Source organism: Tachyglossus aculeatus, chromosome 5, assembly GCF_015852505.1.
Source record: "Tachyglossus aculeatus isolate mTacAcu1 chromosome 5, mTacAcu1.pri, whole genome shotgun sequence".
In the NCBI taxonomy this organism is placed as follows: domain Eukaryota; kingdom Metazoa; phylum Chordata; class Mammalia; order Monotremata; family Tachyglossidae; genus Tachyglossus; species Tachyglossus aculeatus.
Window position 1 is genome coordinate 29739186 of NC_052070.1, and position 27236 is coordinate 29766421.

The following is a 27236-nucleotide window of genomic DNA, read 5'->3' on the forward strand; positions in this document are numbered from 1 at the left end:
CCTGGGACAATAGTAATAATACTGAAAGTATTTGTTAAGTGCTTTCTGTATGTCAATCACTGTACTAAGTCCTAGGGTAGATACAAGATAATCAGGCCCCACATGGGGCTCCAAGTCTCAGGAGGAGGTAGTAAATCCTCATTTTGCAGATGAGGGAACTGAGACACAGAAAAGTTAAGTGACTTGCTCAGGGTCACAGAGCAGATAAATGGTGGAATCAGGATTAGAACCCAGGTCCTTCTGACTCCTAGGCCTGTGCTGTATTCACTAGGCCATGCTGCTTCAGTATCCCCCACTAGATTCTGGGCAGGGAACGTGTCTACCAACTCTGTTGAACTGCTCTCCCAAGTTCTTAGTACAGTGTTCTGCACACAGTAAGTGCTCAATAAATAAGATTGATTCATCTATTGATCAAGGTACAGTGAGTAGGTTGGCCCTGGAGGAATGAAGCATGAGGGCTGTGTTGTAGGAAGTCAGTGAGGTATTATAGGAGAGGGACAAGCTGATTGAGTGCTTTAAAGGTGATGGGAAGGAGTTTCTGTTTGATGAAGAGGTGGATAGGCAGCCATTGGAGGTTTTTGAGGAGTGAGGAGATGTGAACTGAATTTTTTTTTAGAAAAATGATATGGGCAGCTGATTGAAGCAAGGACTGGAGTCAGGAGGGAGAGGAGGCAGGGAGTTCAGTGAGGAGGCTGATGCAATAGTCAAGGAAGGACAGGATAAGTACTTGGATCAGCATAGTGGCAGTTTGGATAGAGAGGCAAGGGTGAATTTTAGTGATGTTGTGAAGGTAGAATCAATAAGATTTGAAAACAGATTAAATATGTTGCTGAATGTGAGATGAGTCAAGGATAATGCCAAGGTTATGGGCTTGTGATACAGAGTAAACAATCAATAGTGTTTATTGAGTGCTCACTTGCTCTATTTCTTCATTTATTTACTTAGTGGTATTTGTTAAACATGTCTATGGGCCAAGCAATATATTGAACACTAGGGTAGATGCAGTATAATCAGTTCAGAAACAGCCCCTGTCCCACAGAGGACTCACAGTCTTAGGGGGTGGGAGAACAGGTATTGATCTCCTATTTGACAGGTGAGGAAATTGAGGCACAGAGAAGGGAAGTGACTTGCCCAAGGTCACTCAGCAATCAAGTGGCACTTCAGGAGTTAGAGCTCAGGTCCACACTCTTTCCACTAGGCTATGCTATGCGAAGCAATGTGCTAAGTGCTTGGGAGAATGCCATAGAGTTAACAGATATAATAACAATAATAACAATGATGGTATTTGTTAAGCACTTACTATGTGCAAAGCACTGTTCTAAGTGCTGGGGAGGTTACAAGGTGATCAGATTGTTCCATGGGGGGCTCACAGTTTTAATCCCCATTTTACAGATGAGGGAACTGAGGCACAGAGAAGTGAAGTGACTTGCCCAAAATCACACAGCTGACAACTGGCAGAGCCAGGATTTGAACCCATGATCTCTGACTCCAAAGCCTGTGCTCTTTCCACTGAGCCACAATAAGAAACCAATACTTGAGAAGCTTTCAGTCTAATGCATGACAGACCATAAAATAAGTGACAGGGAGGAATGTACAGACAGTGCAAATATTATGTATGTAAGTGTAGGGGTTGTGGGTGGAGTGAGTGTCCAAGGTGAGATGAAAGGGGCTGAAGCGGCTTTGAAATGTGAAATAGGGTGTGGAGTTGAAAGAAGAATGGGAAAAAGGCTCCTGAAGGAGATGTGATTGCAGAAAAACCTTGAAGATGGGGAGAACCACCCACATCAGCCTTCTCTCTGATCTCCCATCCTCGTGTCTCTCTCCACTTCAATCCATACTTCATGCTGCTGCCCGGATTATCTTTGTCCAGAAACGCTCTGGGCATATCACTCCCCTCCTCAAAAATCTCCAGTGGCTACCAATCAATCTGTGCATCAGGCAGAAACTCCTCACCCTGGGCTTCAAGGCTCTCCATCACCTCGCCCCCTCCTACCTCACCTCCCTTCTCTCCTTCTACAGCCCACCCCGCACCCTCCGCTCCTCCGCCGCTAATCTTCTCACCATACCTCGTTCTCGCCTGTCCCACCATCGATCCCCGGGCCACGTCATCCCCCAGGCCTGGAATGCCCTCCCTCTGCCCCTCCGCCAAGCTAGCTCTCTTCCTCCCTTCAAGGCCCTGCTGAGAGCTCACCTCCTCCAGGAGGCCTTCCCAGACTGAGCCCCTTCCTTCCTCTCCCCCTCGTCCCCCTCTCCATCCCCCTCATCTTACCTCCTTCCCTTCCCCACAGCACCTGTATATATGTATATATGTTTGTACATATTTTTTACTCTGTTTATTTTATTTGTACATATCTATTCTATTTATTTTATTTTGTTAGTATGTTTGGTTTTGTTCTCTGTCTCCCCCTTTTAGACTGTGAGCCCACTGTTGGGTAGGGACTGTCTCTATATGTTGCCAATTTGTACTTCCCAAGCGCTTAGTACAGTGCTCTGCACATAGTAAGCGCTCAATAAATATGATTGATGATGATGGAGCACAGTCAAGCAACCTTCACTGAGGCCTTGCACCTGCCAAACTATCTTTGCTGGGTGGGTCATCAGAAGAGAATGGACAATTTTAACATAGATGACAAGGTGAATAGGGTGTCTAATGAAAAATTGGATCTTTAACTTCAAGAAGCTGGAGACCAGTCACAGGAGAGTTCCTAGTAGAGTCACATGAAGATAATGTTCCCCTGTGTTTTTAGAAGAGTTCATCAAAGGCAACCACAGGACTGAGAAAACCCAGCTGAACAACTCCCCAAAGAGAAACTGCACAGTGAATAGATCCTTCCCACTGCTTTCAATTCCTTTCCTTCCAGGAGCATTCCCTGGGAAGCCATTCCCACTCCACTCCAGCTAGTATAATTACCTCAATTTGCTTTTCTTTTAAAGTCAAATGGCTTGGAGAACCAAGTTTTGTTTAGCATCTGTGGGTGTCTGAGCCCAGAGCAGCTGAGACAGAGCAGCTGAGCAACTGTCTCGGACCAGGTCTGCGGCTAATGGCAGCCCAGAGATGATTTAGGCTTCTGAGAGAGCAGCACCTTGGATTTATTACACTGAAGCTTTCACAAAGGACCGCAGCATCCTGATTACTCCCGACATTGATTCTGCATGATAAAACCATTCTAGTTACACCCCATGGCCAGAGCCTATTGTTAAAGTAGTTTTCTCCTTACAGCTCTCTTGCTAGAGACATTCTTAGCCATTGGATACCATGGTATGAACCTATTAGACTTATTCAGGCAGAGCGAAAGGATTACTATATTCCTTTCTTCGTGGTAAGGAAGGGAACAGAGGAGGAAACGCTCTCGCTTTTCAGGCTCTTCCCTGGAACAACCCATTTTTTGGGGTACTTTGAGAAAGAAAATTCCAGTGAAGCTGAGGAAGGCAAAGAACTCTCTCAGCATTCAGGCTGGCCTTCTGGTCAAGTGAAAGATGGGAAAAATCAAAGGGTAATGCCTTCGTCTGATAAGAAAATGAAGATCAGAGTTCAGAGTTCCTGCCACCACTACCCTCATCACCCCTTTCCTGAAGCCTATTTATATGACACAACAGCCTGGCTCAGTGGAAAAGAGCACGGGCTTTGGAGTCAGAGGTCGTGGGTTCAAATCCCGGCTCCGCCAATTGTCAACTGTGTGACTTTGGGCAAGACACAACTTCTCTGGGCCTAAGTTACCTCATCTGTAAAATGGGGATTAAGACTGTGAGGCCCCCGTGGGACAACCTGATCACCTTGTAACCTCCCTAGCGCTTAGAACAGTGCTTTGCACAAAGTAAGCGCTTAATAAATGCCATCATCATTATTATTATTACACAACATGTTGTCTCTGTCTAAACTGCTACTGAAAAAGGACCAAAAGCCTCACCACCTAAGCTCTGGCATTCCTGGGTCAGTCAATTGTATTTATTGAGTACTTACTGTAGGCAGAGCACTGTACTAAGCTCTTAGTACAGTGCTGGGTTATCCAGCCCCAAACTCTGTCTTAATGGCATGGTGTGATGGTTGCCCTCCTACACAGCCATCCTCCCTCTGGGATTGGACTGTGCAATATCCTGAACTCTCCCTTATCCATCCCTCACTGTCCCTCATGGACCTCTCTGGGTGCTATTTTTTGAGTGCTTACTATGCACAGGGCACTTTACTAAGCGCTTACCATCTTCCCCCTTCATTTACCATCGTTGCCTACCCAGCAGCAGAAACTCTGTTTTTAACATATTGGGCAGATATCTTTCTTTTAACATATTGGTTAAGCACTTCATTATAATTTATTATCTTCTAGACTGTGGGCCCATTGTTAGGTAGGGACCGTCTCTATATGTTGCCAACTTGTACTTCCCAAGAATTTAGCACAGGGCTCTGCACACAGTAAGTACTAAATAAATATGATTGAATGAATGAATGAATGAATGAATGAATTATGGTACTTGTTAAGCACTTACCATGGGCCAAGCACTGTACTAAGCAATGGGGTAGATACAAGTTAATCAGATTGGACACAAACCCTGTCTCACGTGGGGCTAACAGTCTTAACCCCCACTTTAATAATAATAATAATGATGGCATTTATTAAGCACTTACTATGTGAAAAGCACTGTTCTAAGCACTGGGAGGTTACAAGGAGATCAGGTTGTCCCACAGGGGGCTCACAGTCTTAATCCCCATTTTACAGATGAGGGAACTAAGGCACAGAGAAATTAAGTGGCTTGCCCAAACTGTCACACAGCTGACAATTGACAGAGCTGGGATTCAAACCCACGACCCCTGACTCCAAAACCTGTGCTCTTTCCATTGAGCCACGCTGCTTCTCGATGAGGCTTTACTGATGAGATAACTGAAGCACAGAGAAGTGAAATGACTTGCCCAATTAGCTATTAGCTGAGAACCCTGGCTGAGTGTCGATAAACTTTTTACATCTGAGATGTAAGAGGATTCAAGAGAAGCAAGCTAACCTAGTGGATAGAGCAAGACCCTGGGATTCAGAAGGACCTGGGTTCTAACCCTGGGCTCCGCCAATTGTCGGCTGTGTGACCTTGGACAAATCACTATACAAATCACTTACCACAGCTACCTCATCTGTAAAATGGGGATTAAGACTGTGAGCCCTATTGGAACATAGACTGTGTCCAACCTGATTCTTCTGTGCCTGGTACATAATAAATTAAAGCACGGGCCTAGGGGTCAGGAGGACCTGGGTTCTAATCCTGGCTCTGCTGCTGTGTGACCTTGGGCAAGTCACTTAACTTCTGTGTGCCTCAGTACCCTCATTTGTAAAATGGAGATTAAGACTGCGTGGGACAGGGATTGTGTTCAACCCGATTATCTTGTATCTACCCCAGCACTTAGAACAGTGTCTGGGTCATAGTAAGTGCTTAACAAATGCCATAATTATTATTAGTAGAACCCTCTTTCAGGGGATTATGTTTCCACTCTAACTGGCCCCTCATTAAATGGAGGAATAGATAATAATAATAATAATAATAATAATAATAATAATAATAATAATTACAATAATAATAATGGTACTTATTAAGCACTTACTATGTGCAAAGCACTTTTCTAAGCACTGGGGAGGTTACAAGGTGATCAGGTTGTCCCACGGGGGTTCACAATCTTAATCCCCATTTTACAGATGAGGTAACTGAGGCATAGAAAAGTTAAGTGACTGGCCCAAAGTCACACAGCTGACAACTGGCGGAGCTGGGATTCAAACCCATGACCTCTGACTCCAAAGCCTGTGCTCTTTCCACTGAGCCACACTGCTTCTCTTAATAGATGGTCCTGAATAGATGGTCCTGATGAATCAGTGGCAGTGGGAGCAAAGGGATGAGTGGATGGAAGAAGAAATTTAAGAGACTTTTAGAACCTTAAATGCCTGGATAAGAGGGAAACAGAGAAATATTGTTTGGCAAACTAACTGTGGGTGTCCCTCAAGGTTCAGTTCTGGGTCCCCTTCTGTTCTGAAGTTTCAACCACTCACTTGGAAAACTCATTCATTCCCATGGCTTCAACTATCACCTCTATGAGGATGATTCCCAAATGCACATCTCCAGTCCTGATTCATCTCCCTCTCTGCAGTCTCGTATTTCCTCCTGCCTTCAAGACATCTACTGTCACCTCAAACTTAACATGTTCAAAACAGAACTACTCATCTTCCCACCAAAACCCTGTCCTCCCCATGACATTCCCATCACTGTAGACAGCTCCACCATCCTTCCTGTCTCGCAAGCCCATATCCTTGGAGTTATCCTGGTTTCCCCTCTCTCATTCAAACCACATGTTCACTAAACCTTGTCAGTTCAACATCCACAAAATCACTAAAATCTGCCATTTTGTCTCCATCCAAACTTACCACATTAATCCAAGCACTTATCCTAACTCGCTTTGATTCTGTATCAGCCTGCTTGCTAATCTCCCTGCATCCTATCTCTCCCCACTTCAGTCCATACTTTGCTCTGCTGCCTGGATTATTTTTCTACAAAAACATTCAGTCCATGCCTTCCCACTCCTCAAGAAACTCAGTGGTTGCCCATCCACCTCCACATCCATCAGAAACATCTTACCACCAGGAGAATGGAGCAGAAAAAAAAAAAACGGCAACCTGACTTCACCTGCTGATCTACAGTTCTGTTACTTCAGGGAAGCAGTTCCCATCTAAGTGGGACTCCTCCAGATGGCTATTTCTTTCCATGATTAAATTGCTCATTTCCCAAACAGTATGGTGTTGGTTGGAGGCTGTGTGCTTGGTGAATGTCTGCTTGGTGAATGTCTGGCAGAATGAACATGCGTTTCCTTCACTAGCTTCTCTTTGGATGCCAGAGAAGTATCATGGCCTATCAATCAATCGATCAATCAGTGGTATTTATTGAGTGCTTAATATATATATCCCCTACAGATTCTTGTAGCTGTCATCTACCGTCCCCCCTACCGACCCCACCTCCAACTTCTTTAATGATTTTGACCCCTTCCTCACCTTCCTTCTCTCCTTTTCCATGCCCACTCTGCTCCTCGGAGACTTCAACATCCACATGGTTATCCCTGATGACACTCAAATCTACATCTCTGTCCCTGCTCTCTCTCCCTCCCTCCAGGCTCGCATATCCTCCTGCCTTCAGGACATCTCCATCTGGATGTCTGCCCGCCATCTAAGACTCAACATGTCCAAGACTGAACTACTTATCTTCCCTCCCAAACCCTGCCCTCTCCCTGACTTTCCCATCACTGTTGACACCACTACCATCCTTCCCGTCTCACAAGCCCACAACCTTGGTGTCATCCTCAACTCCACTCTCTCATTCACCCCTCACTTCCAATCAGGCACCAAAACCTGCCAGTCTCACCTCTGCAACATCGCCAAGATCAACACTTTCCTCTCCATCCAAACTGCTACCCTGCTCGTTCAATCTCTCATCCTATCCCGACTGGATTACTGCATCAGCCTCCTCTCCGATCTCCCATCCTCCTGTCTCTCCCCACTTCAATCCATACTTCACACCGCTGCCCGGATCGCCTTTGTGCAGAAACGCTCTGGGCATGTTACTCCCCTCCTCAAAAATCTCCAGTGGCTACCAATCAACCTACGCATCAGGCAAAAACTCCTCACCCTCAGCTTCAAGGCTCTCCATCACCTCCTCTGCAGCTAATCTCCTCACTGTGCCTCTTTCTCGCCTGTCCTGCCATCGACCCCCAGCCCACATCATCCTCCTGGCCTGGAATGCCCTCCCTCCGCACATCCATCAAGCTAGCTCTCTTCCTCCCTTCAAAGCCCTAGTGAGAGCTCACCTCCTCCAGGAGGCCTTCCCAGACTGAGCCCCCTCCTTCCTCTCCCCCTCCTCCCCATCCCCATCCCCCCCACCTTACCTCTTTCCCCTCCCCACAGCACCTGTATATACATATATATGTTTGTATGTATTTATTACTCTATATATTTATTTATTTTATTTGTACATATTTATTCTATTTATTTTATTTTGTTAATATGTCTTGTTTTGTTGTCTGTCTCCCCCTTCTAGACTGTGAGCCTGCTGTTGGGTAGGGATCGTCTCTGTATGTTGCCAACTTGTACTTTCCAAGCGCTTAGTACAGTGCTCTGCACACAGTAAGCGCTCAATAAATATGATTGAATGAATATGCAGAGCACTGTACTAAGCACTAGAGACAGTACAATACAGGAGAATTAGCAGACATGTTCCCTGCCCATAACAAATAGTCTGAAGGGGGAGACGTATTAATATGATAAAAAGTAATTTAAAGACATGAACGTAAGTGTTGTAAGGTTGACGATGGGGAGGATATCAAATGTTCAAAATTCACAGATTCAAGTGGAAAGAGCACAGGTCTGTGAGTTAGAGGACCTGGATTCCAACCCCAGTTCTACCACTTGTTTGCTGTGTGACCTTGGGCAAGTCACTTAACTTCTCTGTGCCTCAGTTCCCTCATCTGCAAAATCGGGGGGTCAATATATAATTTCCCTCCTATTTAGTCTGTGAGCCCCTTGTGGACCTGATTATAGTAACTGTGATATTTGCAAAGTGCTTACGATATGTTATATAAAGTCTACCCCAGCCTTTATTCCAGTGGTTGGCACATAGTAAGCTCTTAACAAATGCCACAATCATTTTTATTATTAGACTCTGTAAAACATTTTACTGCCTGGAAAGTCTGAATTTTCTCTGCCTGAAGGAGCTTAGGACCGTGGCCCCTTCCCTGCTTTCAGACCACTCCCAGATCCCATGCCAAACCAGGAACATTCTTTACAGGAAGTAGGAGGAGGAGGAGGAGGAAGAGGAGAAGGAGCAGGAGAAGCAAGAGCAGAAGGAGAAGTCATAGTAGAATAATAATAATGGCATTCATTAAGCTCTTACTTCATTCATTCATTCATTTGTGTTTATTGAGCGCTTACTGTGTGCAGAGCACTGTACTAAGCACTTGGGAAGTACAAGCTGGCAACATATAGAGACGGTCCCTACCCAACAGTGGACTCACAGTCTAGAAGGGGGACTCACAGTCTAGAAGGGCAAAGCACTGTTCTAAGCACTGGGGAAGTTACAAGATGATCAGGTTGTCCCATGGGGGGCTCACAGTCTTAATCCCCATTTTACAGATGAGCCAACTGAGGTCCAGAGAAATGAAGTGACTTGCCCAAAGTCACACAGCTGACAAGTGGTGTAGCTGGGATTTGAACCCACGACCCCTGACTCCAAAGCTCGGGCTCTTTCCACTGGGCCACGCAGCATGGTGTAGCGGATAGAGCCCAGGCTTGGGAGTCAGCAGGTCATGGGATCTAATCTGCCACTTCTCTGCTGTGTGACCCTGGCAAGTCACTTCACTTCTCTGGGCTTCGTTTACCTCATCTGTAATATGGGGATTCAGACTGTGAGTCCCATATGGGACAGAGACTGTGTCAACCCGTTATGCTTGTATCCACCCCAGCACTTAGTACAGTGCCTGGCACACAGTAAGCACTTAACAAATACTCCAATTGCTAATATTATTATTAATAATAGGAGTACCAGTAGTAGTGATAGTACTTACTAAATGCTTATTGTGTGCAGATCCTGGTCTATGTGCTGGAAAATTATACATAGTGAGCAGGTTTCCTGGACCTCAAAGGGCTCATAATTTAAGAACAGGAGCAGGGGAGAGGGCTGGCAATGGACACACGAAGAGAAAATAAAACAGCAAAAGCCCAAAATGAACATAGAAGAGGAGGCCAGGGATAAATACAAAGTCGAATAAAAGGTATCTTGTGCTGTGTCTAGAACAACAGAGAGTGTCAGCACTCTGGCATCTCAGAGTCCAACGCCTTAGCCACAGTGCTGGCCACAGCTGCGGTCTTCCCAATGTTCCATGGAGATGCCGGGCTGCCTGCTGCTGCTGTTGCTGCTACTGCCAAGTATTCTGTCCATCTCCCCCACCCACCCACCCTGACTGTGGAGATGAATCCAGGCAGGTAGGGAAGGAGGATCAGGGAATATGCTGTCAGGGAGCAGAGCAGGCCGATGGAAGGACTCAGCAGGGTGACCGGGGGTGGGGGACCCTACGGAAAATGACATAGTTTATGCATTTGCATCTCCCTGGCTGGTGAGGTAGTCGCTCATTTGAAATGCTAAATAATAGTGCAGGGGAAGAGAGAATCCCGTAGCACTAGTCACAAGGCATTCTCTACCAGACTGGGGACTTGTGCTTTGAGTCAAATCTTGCCTCAGGCGACATCTCATAATTTTAAAATCCAGTTCTCCAGCTTTGTTGTTCAAACACTGCCCAGGCCAATCTTGTCTGGTTAATAGATGAGTTTATCTGACATTGATCAAGCAGGAAAAGGCCACCAGACCATGTCCTGGGATCTCATTATCCTTTGAGAATCTCTAGAAACAGACATACATTTTCCATCTGTTGCGGCAAAATAGATCTCAAATCTGTGTTCCGAACAAAGAGGCGGACGTTAGAAGTTCTGGGGCAATGGTGGATGTTTCATTTATCATTTCTCTATGCTCATGGTCCCAAATGGTCTCCAGGGTCAATATTCCTCACCGCCGGGGACCAGTGTGAAGGAGGACATGCAGTGCAGCCAGTGAGATCTGTGCTTGTGGAAAATGACCTGCTGGCTCAGGGATGAGATGGAATGCAGACTGGATTTCATGTTCTTGCCAAGTGCCAACACATTAACTCTATCAAGCACACTTTCAACACAGAAGCCCAGTGCATATGGGCACAGTCAGAGCTGCAGGGGCAGATCGGGGCTGGGGGGGCCGGGCGATACTTTCTAGGAAACTATCCTCCACTCACTAGCCATTTATCAGGCACCTACTGTGTGCAGAGACCTCTATTAAGGGCTTGGGTTAGTGCAACTGAATTAATGGATGGGATTCCAGCTCACTACTTGCTAAGAGTCTAGCAGGGAGACAGACACTAATGTAAATGAACACATGCTTGCTCCCGAGGACCTGTTCTATGTGGTCATGCCCCTGCGGCACAGTGGGAGAGGAATCCAGGTACTAACAAAGGCGAGGAGGGTTGGGCAAAGTCAATAGCAAGTCTCTTGGTAAAGCAAGGATAGCGGCAAGGACAGGGCTGACTGGTGAAGACTGACCTCTGGTGGGGTGATTCAAGCCTACACAAAGTGCAGAACATATAAGAAGCCAAAAGAGGGAAGGTAGAGATCTAAATGATAAAAACACAAATGATAAATCTAAAAAAAAAAAAAATCAAACCAATCACTAGCAAGAAAATAAACAGACATATCCGAATACTGTGATGGATCAATAATGTGGCATGGGCAGCTTGGTAAGGATTAGTCAGGGAGGAAACCTTTTGTTTTTTGAATATAATGGTAATAATAATAATAACAGTATGCTTTAAGCGCTAACCATCTGCAAGATATTCAGACCATGCCAGGATCCTGTTCCACCCAGGAATTGTGCTCTAAAGAGGAGGAAGTACAGTTATTTTATCTCCATTTTACAGATGAGGAAACTGGGGCACAGAGAAGTCAAGTGACCAGCCCAAGATCAAACAAATTGGAAGTGGTGGATCTCCTACTCTGGGTGCCTTGCTCTTTCCATTAGTCCATGCTGAGCTTTGAAAGTGGAGAAGGGTGCATGATGCTCAAATCAAATAATAATAATAATGATGATGGTATTTGTTAAGCACTTACTATGTGCAAAGCACTATTCTAAGCGCTGGAGGGGATACAAGGTGATCAAGTTGTCCCACGTGGGGCTCACAGTCTTAATCCCCATTTTACAGATGAGGGAACTGAAGCTACATCCCCAGCCCTTCTTTCTCTCCCTCTCTGCAGTCTCACATTTCCTTCTGCCTTCAAGACATCTCTACTAGGATGTCCCACTGACATCTCATTGGTATTTTACTTGTACATATTTACTATTCTATTTATTTTGTTAATGATGTGCATATAGCTTTAATTCTATTTGTTCTGATGATTTTGACACCTGTCTACGTGTTTTGTTTTGTTGTCTGTCTCCCCCTTCTAGACTGTGAGCCCGTTGTTGGGTAGGGACCATCTCTATACGTTGCCAACTTGTACTTCCCAAGCACTTAGTACAGTGCTCTGCACACAGTAAGTGCTCAATAAATACTATTGAATGAATGAATGAATGTGGTTTGGAAGGTTTGAGGCAGGAGCAATGAGGCAGAGATGGCAAAGTTTCAAGCAAGATACAATTAGGAGATTTTTTTGGGAAAAGTGAACAGGGTGAGCCAGCATGTAGCCAAATGAAGTGGAAATAAAAGAAAGAGAGAGCTAGTTAGGAGTTTTTGATTTATGTGTCCTTTGTATTTCTCTAAAGTAAATGTTGATTAAACTGGCTAATTTCTTGGCCAAAGGGCAGTCTATAAATTTGAGATCCATTAGGTTAGCCTTTCCCATCATGATGGAGGATCTTCTCATTTGGAACTGTGATCCTTGGGTATTTGATATCCACTCTACCTTCAATCCCACAGCACTTATGAACATATCATTAAATTATACATTATAAAATATTTATTTATATTAATGCCTGTCTCCCCTCTAAGCTGTCAGCTCGTTATGGGCAGGAAACTCTGTTGTAGTGTACTCTTCCAAGTGCTCAGTACAGTGCTCTGCACATAATAATCGCTCAATAAATACCACTGACTGATTAATTGATTGGTGGAGATAACAGATAATTCAAATGCCTGTTCTGGCAACATGCTGATGCCATGAATGATGGGAGTTTCTGAGGTGTCCCAAAGGTGGGTCTCTCAGTGCAGTGGGACCTGAGCTACTTTTGAGACTTGGTAAATCTTCTATCCAAGTGGAAATGAGGCTACTGGCAGTGACCTCAGGCCCTTCCTTGACTGGAAGCTGCAGTGACTGCCCTTTGTGGTGTGGCAGGGGTGGCAACGGCAGCAGGCAGTGGAAGATGGCAGCGGCAGTGAAAGGGAGTCTCTTTGCCCTCCATTTTCTCTCATCCCTCTGCACCTTCAGACCCCCATCTCCCTCCCACCTGACCCATTTCTAGCCCGTGGTCCCATAACTCCTAAAGTTCTGGTCACCTGATTTGGAAAAAGATGAAAACTATTAGAACATTTGCTAGTGGGCACAGGGTTTTCACCCACAAGGGATGGCCAACAAATCATGATGCCAGCACCAATGCAGTGAACTATCTATTTCCAAGTCTCCAGTGGATATCCGTTTCAGAACCCTAAAGCAAGATTCTCTTAAAAACCTTCTTTGAACTAGAATCAATAATTAATTAATTCATCTGGTGACCTCCCAGTATTTTATGAGGTTGCTCTTTTTACTCCTTTGGATTGATTATTGAAAGGACTGTATTTTCTGATCTTAGGTCTTTTTGAAATTAAGTATGTTTTTTCAATTTCAGAATTTAATTCTTTCAGAATCACTTTAGGGCCCTGGATCTTTCATTGTTCCTCAGTGAATTTCTTCTGAAGTTGCCAAAAATCTGCAGTCTCATGTGCAGGTTGAGTGACTGTTTTTTTCTTCAAAATCAAAGAAGCATCAAATGTCTTGCTAAGCCAATAGTACGGACTCTATCTTTTCCTCGATTAAAGTTACTATCAATTATTTTAGACCACAGAGAGGCAGAAGACTTTTGAGTAAAACAGCCCCAAAACCTAAAACAGTTGCTGCTACCAGATGAAATAATTTTTCCACAACCCACCCAAAATAAACCATATCGATGGGATCCGGTTAGGGGTTAGGGTTGGGGGCCTTGGCCTCAGAGGATCAATGCCATGTGGAGTGAAACTGCCTTTTTCTTTTCAACGGCAGGTCTTACTCATGATGAACACACCGCCAGAATGATATCTGAAGAACTGGGAGGTTGAAAGTCAAACTGAAATATCTACCAAAATAGTTGAAAGTAAACTTCTCCAAAGGAGCAGTTTCTACTCACAGGGGAAATGATGTGTACTTTCCCCTTTGTACAAATTACTATTGTGTAAAAAGTGGCTGTTGGTTCAGTTCGGGAATTTTTTCTAATCATCTGCTCGTACTTATAAGCCAAAGGAGCCCGGGTTCCAGCAGCAGCAGCCCCCAGCTTCCGGGCACCAATGTGGTTTATTCCAGAAATGGCCACATTCCCCTCTCAGGGAATCATGACAATGAGTCCAAAATTGAGTGACGGATCAATCAATCATTTATATCTATTGAGTGCTTATTGCGTGCAGAGCACTGTGCTAAGAGCTGGGAGAGTACAGCACAACAGAGTTGGTAGATAAGTTCCCTGTCCAAAATGAGCTTATAGCCCAGAGGACTGGATCAAAGGTGGTCTCTCATTCATGCCCGGAACATCTTCTGCTTGGCATGGGGAGGAAGTTGGCATGGAGGAATCCAAGTGCTGAAGGTCTGATGGGGGCAGATGGGGCAGAGTCAATCAGTCCAGTCAGTCATATTTATTGAGCATTTACAGAGTGTAGAGCACTGTACTAAGTACTTGGGAGAATACAATATAACAGACACATTCTTGAGGGAAGAGAGAAGGGCGGGGGTCCTGCACTCCCACCCTCCAAACCCAAAAATCTCAGTTGTGTCATGAATTGGGCTGCTTCCTCTAGGCTGTAAGCTCACTGTGGGCAGGGATTGTGTCTATAAACTCTGTTATATTGTTATATCATACTCTCCCAAGTGCTTAGTATAGTGCTCTACATACAGTAGTGGAAAGAGCACAGATCTGGGAGTCTGAGGACCTGGGTTCTAATCCTGACTTCACTTACCTGTTGTGTGACCTTGGGCAACTGATTTCACTTGTCTGGGCCTCAGTTCCCTCATCTGCAGAATGGGGATTCAATACCTGTTCTCCCTCCCACCTAGACTATGAGCCTCTTGTGGGTCCTGATTATCAGGGAAGGCCTCTTGGAAGAGATGAGGTTCCTCCCCCGGGACTGGTGCCAGGTGTCCCCCTGAGAGAGACCCTCAGACCTCCAGCAACGACCGCCAGGAACCTCAGCGCTGACGAGATGGCTGTGTTTTCATGGGGAGAAACTCCCCGAGGCACCGAATCATGGCAAACAGCATTCCCCAAGGGCTGGATTTCTTGAGCCTCAGGATCCCGACTGTGACATCCCCTAGGAGGCACTTAGCATCACCTCCCTTGTCTCCTCATTGCAAGGTGCCCGTTAGCGGGTCATTCTTTTTCTGGCTCACCATCACCCTGCTGCCTGAGGGAGAGTTTCCTCCTTGGCTGACCCTTCTGTCCCGGTTCACTGTCTGCTCTGGAGGATTCTGAATGGGTGCCATGCAGCCTGGACTCAATCCAGTGGCCAAAGCCCTTAGCTAACCCCCGTGACCCTACCTGCTTATGCTCTCTGCCCTCCCCACCGCCTCCCTCAAGGAGATGGTGCAGGTAGTGGTCAGGTCCCTGCTGCCCCTTCAGACTCCACTCTCAGACCCCGCCATGCCCGGCCCCCATCCCCACCTTTCCCATTGTGTCCTGGGCAGGAAGAAGAGGGATCTTCCAAAAGCAAAGCTAGAAGTAGCAGCATGGACTAGTGGATAAAGCACATGCCTGGGAGCCAGGGGACCTGGATTCTAATCCCGCTCTTCCACATGCCTCCTGTGTGACCTTGGACAAGTCACTCAACTTCTCTGTGCCTCAATTTCCACAACTACAAAATGGGGATTCAATATCTATTAGTCTTCCTATCTAAACTGCGAGCCCTTTGTGGGACAGGGACTGTGTCTGTCCAGAAAGTCTTGTTTCTATCTAGCACTTAGAACAATGCTTGACATACAGTAAGCGCTTAACAAATGCCATTAAAAAATGACCCTGGTTGCCCCCTTTTCCCTTATTTCAAGGAGAAATAACCACCCCAAACCATTCTCCTGGGTACAGCACCTTTCCGTTATGCATCATCTTTCTGTTCAGGCTTGGAGCCCAGGAGCCTTATGCTGAGGTAAACGGTTTTACCTCCTAGCTAATTAAGATTTGGAGAAATCTCCTTTGGCCTTGCTTTGCCGGTTTACACTGAACCATCCTATGAATAATGGAAACTCAACGGGTTTGCCTTAAATGTCACGGCTCTCAGCGGGAAAGGAACGAGGAGGGGCGAAGTCAGTAACCCTGACCTGTTCACAAAGAGCCACTGCATTCCCAACAGGAATGGAGGCCTTGGCTTGGGGTCGAACTACTAACTAACTCTGCCCTGGTCCATCCTAGCCAAACAGGGCAGGCCGGAGAGGGCGCGACCAATACTCCGTGCTTCCCTGTGCAGCCTTCTACCTCTCTTTGAGCAGCAGCACTTCCTGGTATCATGACCAATCCTGGGGCCGTTGGGTGCTGGGATATCACAATTTGAGAAGTACCTAAGCAGCGTGGCCTAGTGGATACAGCACGGGCCTGGGAATCAGAAGATCCTGATTTCTAATCCCGGCCCCTTCACATGTCCATTGTGTAACCTTAGGTAAGCCCCTTCACTTCTCTGGGCCTCAGTTACCTCATCTGTAAAATGGGGATTAAAACAGTGAGCCCCCATGTGGGACAGGGACTGTGTCCAACTTGATTAACTTGTATCTATTCCAGAGTTTAAAAGAGCACACGGGACATAGTAAGAGCTTAACAATTAACTTGTATCTATTCCAGAGTTTAGAAGAGCACACGGGACATAGTAAGAGCTTAACAAGCAGCATAATTATCATCATTATTATTATTATTATTATCATGATTACTTCCTTGGAAATCAGACTCCATCCATCATCATCCCCAGTGTCAACACTACAATAGGCACTAAGTGCTGGAAAGCACATCATAAAAGTAGGAGACATGTTTCCTGTCCTCAAGGAGCTTATAGTCAGTCAGTCAGTAAATCATATATATTGAGTGCTTACTGTGTGTAGAGTACTGTACTAATCACTCAGGAGAGTATAACATAACAATAAGCAGAAACATTGCTTGTAAATGAGTTTAAAGTCTAGAGGGGAAGGCAGATGGTAATATAAATAAGTAAATTTCTTGACTGTGAGCCTGTTGTGGGCAGGGATTGTCTCTATTTGTTGCTGAATTGTACTTCCCAAGTGCTTAGTACAGTGATCAGCACACAGTAAGCACTCAATAAATATGATTGAATGAATAAATTACAGATAGATGTACATAAGTGTTGTGGTCCTGGGAGGGGGGAATGAATAAAAAGGAGCAAGTCAGACTGATGCAGAAGGGAGTGGGAGAAGAGGAAAGTAGGGTTTAGTCAGGAAGGCCTCTTGGAGAAGATGTGCTTTCAATAAGGTTCTGAAAAAGGGGAGAGTAATTATTGGATACGAGGAGAGAGGAGGTTCCAGGCCAGAGGCAAGATGTGGTTGAGAGGTCGGCAGCAAGATGGAGGAGATCGAGGTACAGTGAGAAGGTTAGTCTAGCAGACCTGTTTTATTGTGCCAAGAGGTGTGGTCTCACAAGGGTGAAGTTTGGACATGCCTGCCAAAGAACAGGGCTCCGAGTTACACCTCCATCAGGAGTAACAAGAAATGTAAGGGACCTCTTGGCTCCCTCTCCATTGCCCTGCTCCTCCTCCAGAGACCCTTGGGACTTGTGGGGAACAATGAAGTTGTACAATTGGGAGAGGCCTCATCCCCCGCCCCCTGCCAGCCTGCACGATTTACTCCTCAGATTCGCCTTAACCCTCCTTCCTGTGTCGCTCATTCCAGCTGCAGCAGCACTGGGCTCATCATCAGGGGCTCATCACCAGGCAGAGTAGTCATGTGGTCATCCATTCATTCATTCAATCATATTTATTGAATGCTTACTGCATGCAGAGCACTGTACTAAGTGCTTGGGAAGTACAAGTCGGCAACATATAGAGACAGTCCCTACCCAACAACGGGCTCACAGTTGAGAAGGGGAGACAGACAACAAGACATGTAGATAGGTGTCAAAATCGTCAGAACAAATAAAGCTATATGCACATCAGTAACAAAATAAATAGAATAGTGAATATGCACGAGTAAAATAGAGTAATAAATCTGTACAAATATATGCAAGTGCTGTGGGAAGGGGAAGGAGGTAGGGCAGTGGTGTGGGGAGGAGGAGAGGGAAAAGGGGGCTCAGTCTGGGAAGGCCTCTTGGAGGACATGAGCTCTCAGTAGGGCTTTGAAGGGAGGAAGAGAGCTAGCTTGGTGGATGTGTGGAGGGAGGACATTCCAGGCCAGGGGAAGGACGTGGGTCGGGGGTCGATGGCAGAACAGGTGAGAACAAAGCACAGTGAGGAGGTTAGCGGCAGAGGAGTGGAGGGTGCTGGCTGGGCTGTAGAAGGAGAGAAGGGAGGTGAGGTAGGAGGGAGTGAGGTGATGGAAGAGCCTTGAAGTCGAGAGTGAGGCATTTTTGCTTGATTCATAGGTGGACAGCCAGCCACTGGAGATTTTTGAGGAGAGGAGTAACATGCCCGGAGTGTTTCTGTACAAAGATAATCTGGGCGGCAGAGTGAAGTATAGACTGAAGTGGGGAGAGACAGGAGGATGGGAGATCAGAGAGGAGGCTGATGCAGTAATCCAGTCGGGATAGGATGAGAGATTGAACCAGCAAGATAGCGGCATAGATGGAGAGGAAAGGGTGGATCTTGGCAATGTTGTGGAGGTGAGACCAGCAGGTTTTGGTAATGGATTGGATGTGTGGGGTGAACAAGAGAGCGGAGTCAAGGATGACACCAAGGTTGCGGGCTTGTGAGATGGGAAGGATGGTAGTGCTGTCCACAGTGACAGGAAAGTCAGGGAGAGGGCAGGGTTTGGGAGGGAAGATAAGGAGTTCAGTCTATCCACATCCTAGTTCCAATTTCTACTGTCATGTGGAAGCAGTGTGGCTCACTGAATAGAACACTGGCCTGGGAGCCAGACAGACCTGGGATCTAACCTGGCTCTGCCACTTGGCTGCTGACTTGCCACTTGGGCAAATCAGTTCATTTCTGTGGGCCTCAGGTACCTCATCTGTAAATAGGGATTAAGAACTGTGAGCCCTATGTGGGAGTGGGACTGTGTCCAACCTGATTACCTTGCTCAGTACAGTGTCTGGCACATAGTAGGTGCTTAACAAATACCACATTAATATTATTATCATTATGACAGGAAGACACACCCTGCCACCCACTCAGGGCAGAGGGCAGGGAAACTAGTTCAATTTGGAGAGCTCTGATTCCAATCCTGCTGAGGGTGGCTTCATCGCCAATCTACCTGGCACAAGAGTGAGGTGAGGGATGAGATCTGAGCTTCCCAGCACAAGGCACACCACTGGCACTGAAGTGGTTACACTTAGGCACCCAGAGTGATTCCACTGCTTTGCTTTTTAAAAAATATTTGGTTGGTATTTGTTAAACACTTACTATGTACTAAGGACTGGGATAGATATAAGCTAATCATGTGAACACAGTCCATGTCCTACATGGAGTTCACAGTTTTGATACTCATCTTACATATGAGGAAACTGAGAAATAGGGAAGTGAAGTGAATTGCCCAAGGTGATATAGCAGACAACCAGTGGTGGAACTGGGATTAGGACCCAGGTCTTCTGACTCCCAGACCCATCCTCTTTCCATTAAAGCACTGTACTAAGCGCTTGGCAAATTTCAGTACAATAGAGTTGATAGAATCCCTGCCCACAGGGAGCTTCTAGGCTACAGGAGGAATGCCCCCCAAGGTGGGTGGTGGGGGAAGAGCTGACCATATCTCAGTGCTTCTCGGAATGTATGGAGAACAGCCAGTTTAAGTATGGAGCAAAAATCCAAGCTCTGTAGGAAAGGGCCAAGGCTATTAACTAAAGCAATCTGTTCTCCTTGAACACAGGACTGCTGTCTGGAGGAACCTCCAACTAAGCAGAAATTGCATCACAGCCCCCACATCTGACCGATACTGCCTACGAATATTCACATAACTGTCTCTTCCAACATCACATCACGTTCTAACCAGATTGGGGTCCATTGTCGGAAGAGCATCCTTCCTTTCTCAACAGCATGTTAGCCAAAGCACCTACTGGAAACCCGATTTAAAGTGGAATTGACTGAATATGGGTTTTTTTGTGTATTTTTTATGGTATTTGCTAAGTGCTTACTACGTGAGAGGCTAGTTACAGGATAAATCAGGATGGACACAGTCTATGTCACACATGGGGCTCACAGTCTTATCCTCATTTTACAGGTAAGGTAACTGTGGCACAGAGAAGTGAAATGACTTGCCCAAGATCACACAGAGGACACATGGAGGAGTTGGGATTAGACCCAGGTCCTTTTTTTAAAATGGTATTTGTTAAGAGCTTACTCTGTGCCAGACACTGTTCTAAATTCTGGGGGTAGATACAAGGTAAATCGGATTGGACACAGTCCATGTCCCACATGGAGCTCATAGGCTTCATCCTCATGTTACAGATGAAGTAACTGAGGCAGAGAGAAGTGAAGGTATTTGCCCAAGGACACACAGCAGACAAGTGACAGAGTCAGGATTAAAACCCAGCTCCTTCTGACTCCTAGGCTCATGTTCTATCCACTTGGCCACAGTGCTGCTGATATGTTTCATCAAAGGGGGCTCATGGAAACCAAAAGGATAGAATAAATGGTTTAAAGACATGGGTGAGGTTAAATTTCAAGTGACATGAGGAAGCAGAGGATTCTGTTGGGAGACCCTGCAGCAGCCAAACTAACTTGGCCAGTTTCATACTCATTTTTTCCTAATCATTTTTTACAGCAGCCCCGGAGGGAAATCTTATTACCCGGGTTGAACAGATGAAGGGTCTTGAGGATCCGAGAAGTGAAGTCACTTGCCAAGGTTACACAGAAATCAGTGGCAGAGCTCAGATTAAAACCTGCAACCTGCAGTTTTGAGTCTGCTACTTAGCCTGCTCAGCCAAGAGTGAAATCTGGCACGTCGTTTAGAAATGGGATGGTTAATGTCAAGTATGAATACTGGACTAAAGAGGGTTGCCAGGAAAATACTCTGCTGCCTAAGCTCAATGCTTTCCCCTTCCGGTACTTTCTCGATGCTCCTGTGCTTAGTACAGTGCTCTGCAAACAGTAAGTGCTCAATAAATATGATTGAATAAATGAAGCACCTGTTTGCGGGAACCTGAGTTGGTAAATAGGTGGAGAGCTTTAATAAATGAAAAAGACCAGTGGCTATGAAACCTCTGTTCCTACACTATCAGAAGGGGTTTGTAACCTTCTCTAGGAGGAAGGAGGTAGAGGAGTACTGTTTCTCAAATCTCTTGCAGTCCCCGAGACTTGAATTGGTACTGTTGGGCTCCTACTGGGATCCAGGTTGTCCAAAGGAGTTTCCTTCCAGAATCAGTTGAGGACAAGATGTGTTCCCAAGGCAAAGAAGGCCAAAGAACAGCTAACGATAGAGGAAGCTTGAAAACTGGCAATTCTCCTCCAAGAGGCATTCCCTGACTAAACCCTCCCTCCTTCTTCTCTCACTCCCTTCCTCATCGCCTTGACTCACTCCTTTTATTCATTCTCCTTCCAGCTCCACAGCACTTAGGTCCATATCTGTAATTTAGTAATTTAGTTGAATGTCCATCTCCCTTCTAGGCTGTAAACTCCTTGTGGTCACAAGATGTGTCTGTTATATTGTACTCTCCCAAGTGATTAAGTGCTCTGCACACAGTAAAAACAATTGACTGACTGAATGACTGGCTAGAGGGAGCTTGGGAACCGCCAATGACAGAGGGAGTTTAGGAACAGCTACTGGTAAAGAGAGATCAGGAGCAGCTAAAAGCAGAAGGAGCGAGGTCATGAACAAAGGTCATAAGCAAAGTTGATGAGGCTCAAGACATCTCAAGGCTCCACGCGGACCAGCCCCTGCATGACATTTGAAGGAAGACCTCTTGGGTGGGGGTAGGAGGGAAAATCGTGTCTCAACAGATAATAATAATAATAATAATAGTAATGGTATTTGTTAAGCACTTACCATAGCCAAGCACTGTTCAAAGTGTGGGGGAAATACAAGGTAATCAGGTTGCCCCATGTGGGGCTCACAGTCTTAATCCCCATTTTACAGATGAGGTAGCTGAGGCACAGAGAAGTTAAGTGAATTGCCCAAAGTCATACAGCTGACAACTGGCACAGTCTGGATTAGAACCCATAACCTCTGACTCCCAAGCCTACGCGCTTTCCACTGAACCACACTGCTTTTCTGTGAAGTTCTTTTTGGGTAGGGAACATGTCCACCAATTCTGGTCTACTGCACTGTCCCAAGCATTTAATGCCCAGTAACTGTTCAATAAATATGACTGATTGATGTGGAACAAGACTAGGAGAACCAGACCCTACTGAAATTATATTTTTTAATGCTAAAGCCCCAGACGAGAGTGGGGACTAGAGAGGGTAAATCTGAAAGCTGTCACCGGGAAAGAAATGGGCCATTGATCCTCAAGCCAAGGAAACAGTAACTATCTCTGCAAAGGGATCTTGGCTCAGCTCTGAAGGAGGATTGGCTGCTCCCACCTGGGCTCTGCCCCCTGGCCTGCCCCCAGTGTGGACCACCTCCTGTGGGAACCACCCCGGATGGCCCGAGCCAACAGCCCCCAGATACTACTACTTCCCTCACCTGATCACCTGCTCAACAGGCAGAGTCACCAGGGACAGCTGACACATCCATTTTTCTTTGGATGAAGTAAAAGCCATCCTACTGTGGAACCTCTCTCACTCATTATAAATCCATTAAGAGATCTCCATTACTCTTGCAACTGACTCAGTCCACAATTCTGTGTAATTTTGGTAAAAATAGCACTCCAGCCATGGTTCAGGAACCAATTCCCCTCGTCCCCCTCTCCATCCCCCCCATCTTACTTCCTTCCCTTCCCGACAGCACCTGTATATATGTATATATGTTTGTACATATTTATTACTCTATTTATTTATTTATTTATTTTACTTGCACATATCTATTCTATTTATTTTATTTTGTTAGTATGTTTGGTTTTGTTCTCTGTCTCCCCCTTTTAGACTGTGAGCCCACTATTGGGTAGGGACTGTCTCTATATGTTGCCAACTTGTACTTCCCAAGCGCTTAGTACAGTGCTCTGCACACAGTAAGCGCTCAATAAATACAATTGATGATGATGATGAATTCCCCATTGAGAGCATTCCTTCCATGAGAAGCAGTGTGGCCTAATGGATAGAGCATGGGCCTTGGAGTCAGAGGACCTGGATTCCAATCCTGCCTTTACCACTTTCCTGCTGTGTAACCTTAGGGAAGTCACTTCACTTCTCTGTGCCTCAGTTACCTCATTAGTAGAATGGGGATTAAGAGTGCAAGCCCCACATGGGACATGGACTGTGTCCACCCTTCATTCATTCCCTTCAATCATACTTATCAGACATTTACTGGGTGCAAAACACTATACTAAATGTCACGAGCCTCCCCTGGTTCATACCAACCAGGACCCTCCTGGACCAGGGAAGCTTCAGTGACACGCAGCAGTGTTGCTCAGTGGAAAGAGCAAGGGTTTTGGAGTCAGAGATCATGGGTTCAAATCTTGGCTCCGACAATTGTCAGCTGTGTGACTTTGGGCAAGTCACTTAACTTCTCTGGGCCTCAGTTACCTCATCTGCAAAATGAGGATTTAAACTGTGAGCCCCCCGTGGGACACCCTGATCACCTTGTAACCTCCCCAGTGCTTAGAACAGTGCTTTGCACATAGTAAGCACTTAATAAATGTCATTATTATGATTATTATTATTATTTGATCACCAAGGTTACTGTGGAAAGTTTTTTACTTTTACCAACGTGCAAGGGAGTGACACATACACACTCTTACTCACTCCACTCCATCACTGGTCCAATAGCAGTCTGTGGTCAAAGGAACCTTTTCTGCCAATGCTTCTTCTTTCTGCTTCCGAGTGCTGCTGCCTTCTGCTGCTCTTAGTTTGCTTCCTTCTTGCTGCTCTTAGCTTGCTTCTCTCAGCCTGCTTCCTTCTTGCTGCTTCTGCGTACTCCAGGTGTCCCCTCGCAATTCACAGCAACCAACTTTTATCTGGCTTAGGCAATGCAGCTGTGGCTCTACTTGAGTCATTGATTGGTCCAGTCCTGTTACAGGGTAGAACAAGGAGAGAAGGCCATACCTCCCTCCATGCTCTGCCTCACAGGCCGGCAATCCCCTGTCTCAGTGCCTTTGCGAATCTCTTCCTTGTTGTTGTTCATGGGATCACAAACAGTCACTAATGAAGCAGCATGCTGTGGGCTCACCATGCTCAGTGCTTGGGAGTACAATAATACAATAAGCAGACACATTCCCTGCCCACAACAAGTTAACAGTCTGATTAGCATCTATCTACCCAGTGCTTAGAACGTCTTGCCCAAAGTAAGGCTTATCAAAAAACATTGAAACAAAAAAAAAAACACTTCTTATAACATTTAGGCACTTAGATGCTGGTTTCAGGGACCAACTACTTTCTGGCCTGAGGACAGCTTGTATTCACTTATCCACCCACCTGTCAATCCATACTTTGCTAATCGTAGTTTTATTCATGTTCTTCCTCCTCCTCCTCAACTTTGTAAATCATTTCTGCAGAGGGTGAGCGCCTTGCAGGCAGGGATCGCTTCTGTCAGCTCTGTCGTATTGTAGTTTCCCAATCGCTTAGTACAGTGCTCTGCGAAAAGTAAGCACTCAATATGTAGCATTCTGCCTGTCTCCCCACCATCATCATTAGGAGAGGGAGCCACAGTGAAAAGCTGTGCAGGGCCCAGCAGCACATCCCCAGCTAGGGTCATGGCCCCCTGGCAACACATCTGCAGCTGGGTAGTAGTGGGGTCACTGAACCCCTGGCATGATCACTCGGTACAGGTGTGTTTGGATTCCACGGTTAACACCTCTATCTCTCTTGCTCGCAGGTCACAGTTTCGGCTCCACAAAGATGTCCCGGGCCCAGACGTTCCCCAGCTACGCCCCTGAGCAGAGCGAGGAGCTGCAGCAGCCCCTGTCGCGGTCGAGCAGCTACGGGTTCAGCTACAGCTCCAGCCTCATCCAATGACACCCAGAGAGCTGAGCTGCCGCCGACCAGAGACAGTCTAGCCCGGAGCCTGCCTGCGGGGCCGGGAGCCTGTCCGCGCCCCGCCCTCTGCGGTCACAGGAAACCAACTGCACTCTCCGTCCTAGTCCCGTAGCAGTCGAAGGTTCCAAACTGGAGTTGTGCTTCGTTGAGTCGAGGGCCGAGGCTTTTATTTATTGAATATTTTGGGGGATCCATGCTAAAACCTTTGAGGTGGAAGGGAGTCATTTCAGCCAATGGAAACCTGAAGGTGTGCAGTGGCTCGGCCTGGTGGACACGGCCCGGACCACCTGGGAGCCCGACATCCCTCCCCCACCCCGGGTCAGGGTCTCGCTGGCTGCCGCCACTTGGACCTAAGCTGTCCGGTGGCTGTCCTGTGGCGGGGCTGGCTCGGACCTCTGGGGAGCTGTGGGAGCTGACCAGAACAGAGTCGGTGACCGTTCCCTATAGCGTCATAGCTGTCCATAGTTAAATCCACTGCTAGTCAAGGTCCCAGGAAATGACAAAACCCACATTTAGGCAGGACCCCTTAGCTCAACTCTGTGTGTCTGTATGTGTGTGTGTGTGTGTGTGTGTGGAAGGGTGTGAGAGAGTGTGTGCGTGTGTATGTGTGTGCGTGTGTAGAAAAAATATAGATCTGGGTATCGGTCTATCCATCTATATATATGAGTATCTATAAAATGTGTGCTGAGGGTGACAGGTTATGCTCACTTAAATCGTTGACAAATGTAATTTGGTGCATTAAAACCAAGATTGTTATGTCGAATATCTATTTTTAAATTAGTGCTGTAAAAAGGCTTCTCTCTCACTCACCCAAGTGTTTATGTAGTCAAGTCTGCTGTCACAAATCCAGTGGGGCTGAGAGAGGGAGAGGGTGGCAGAACCAGCAAGGCCCCTCGGAGCCCCTCACACCCAAGCTGCCCCTCCCTGCCTTTCTGGGGAGAGATGTCTCGGCTTCTGATGGCCTGGTCCAGTCCAAAGTCAGCAATTTGAGCCATGTTACAAGGACCTGCTGCATCACTGAGCGGCTCTCTGCTGAACCTCTAGAAATTCAGAGCAATGATGGGGAAGGGAAGGGGAAATTGAATCCAAGATAAGCTGGCTTGGGAGCAGAGCTGGAGGCAGTGAATAGATCATGGGAAAGACACCCCCATAGGAGTAGAGACATTTATTTGAATTTTCAAAAATGGCGTGAACTTTTTCACGCAGACTGTGATGCTCTCAAGTCCTCAACAAGAAAAGGGCTTTGCTTGAGACCTTTGGCCAGATCAGACCTCAGGCATGCTTCCTGGTGGAGAGATGGCAAAGGGTTTCTGAGAAACCCATTTTATTCTCCTCGAGGCCAGGGGCACTCCACCAAAAAAGGAGGAAAAACCTGGCAGTAATCTAGGGGGCCTGGGGTTCATGGACCAGTGAGCTGGATAATTCAAGAAAAAAATAATCCCATTTCCCTCTATTGTTCAACCAATTCACAGAGAAGCCAGGTTGCATAAACCTGAATGACCCGCTAGCTCTGTTGTCAGGGTTTTTGTCTATTAATTCCATTGTACTCTCCCAGGTGTTTAGTACAGTGCTCTGCACATAGCAGATGTTCAGTAAATACTATTGATTGATTAATTGTGGCCTCCAGCAGGTGTGCCCAGCCAATGATAATAATAATGATGATGGCATTTGTTAAGTACTTACTATGAGCAAAGCACTGTTCTAAGCGCTGGGGGGGTATAAGGTGATCAGGTTGTCCCATGTGGGGCTCACAGTCTTAATCCCCATTTTAAAGATGAGGTAACTGAGGCACAGAGAAGTTAAGTGGCTTGCCCAAGGTCACACAACAGACAAGTGGCAGAACCGGGATTCGAACCCATGCCCTCTGACTCCCAAGCCCATGCTCTTTCCACTGAGCCATGCTGCTTCAGTGATACATGGAAACTCAGACCTGACTGGGCAACTATTTGGGCAAGTGGCTCAGATTAACCACTCACATGGTTTTTCACCTCTCTGCTTCCTTGGAACAGATAGAGTCAGTCTGCAGTGTTACCAAGAGGAAGTTTGTAGCCCTGCTAGAGCTTCTGCCTTGTGGTTAAAAAAAAAACAAAACCAGAATCTACAGGGGTTTTACTTTGCTACAAAGGAAGCCTCAGCCCAAGGCACTGAGGACTCTACCCTTCAACTCCTTGCTCAGCTGACTGAAGGCTGCTACGCCTCTGTGAACATCCACTGCTACTAAGTATGTCTGAGC

The 27236-nt window shown here is 46.3% G+C and overlaps 1 protein-coding gene across 1 annotated transcript in view; it reads left to right on the top strand.

Annotated features, from left to right (window-relative positions):
* The window catches only part of DOK6 (docking protein 6), a 357850-nt gene extending 331283 nt beyond the window's left edge, over window positions 1–26567 (top strand). The window contains exon 8 of the mRNA XM_038746957.1: window positions 24843–26567. Within this exon, the coding sequence (XP_038602885.1) occupies window positions 24843–24982 (140 nt within the window). The 3' untranslated portion in view covers window positions 24983–26567. The remainder of the gene's footprint in view (window positions 1–24842) is intronic.
* Window positions 26568–27236: the final 669 nt, after the last annotated feature.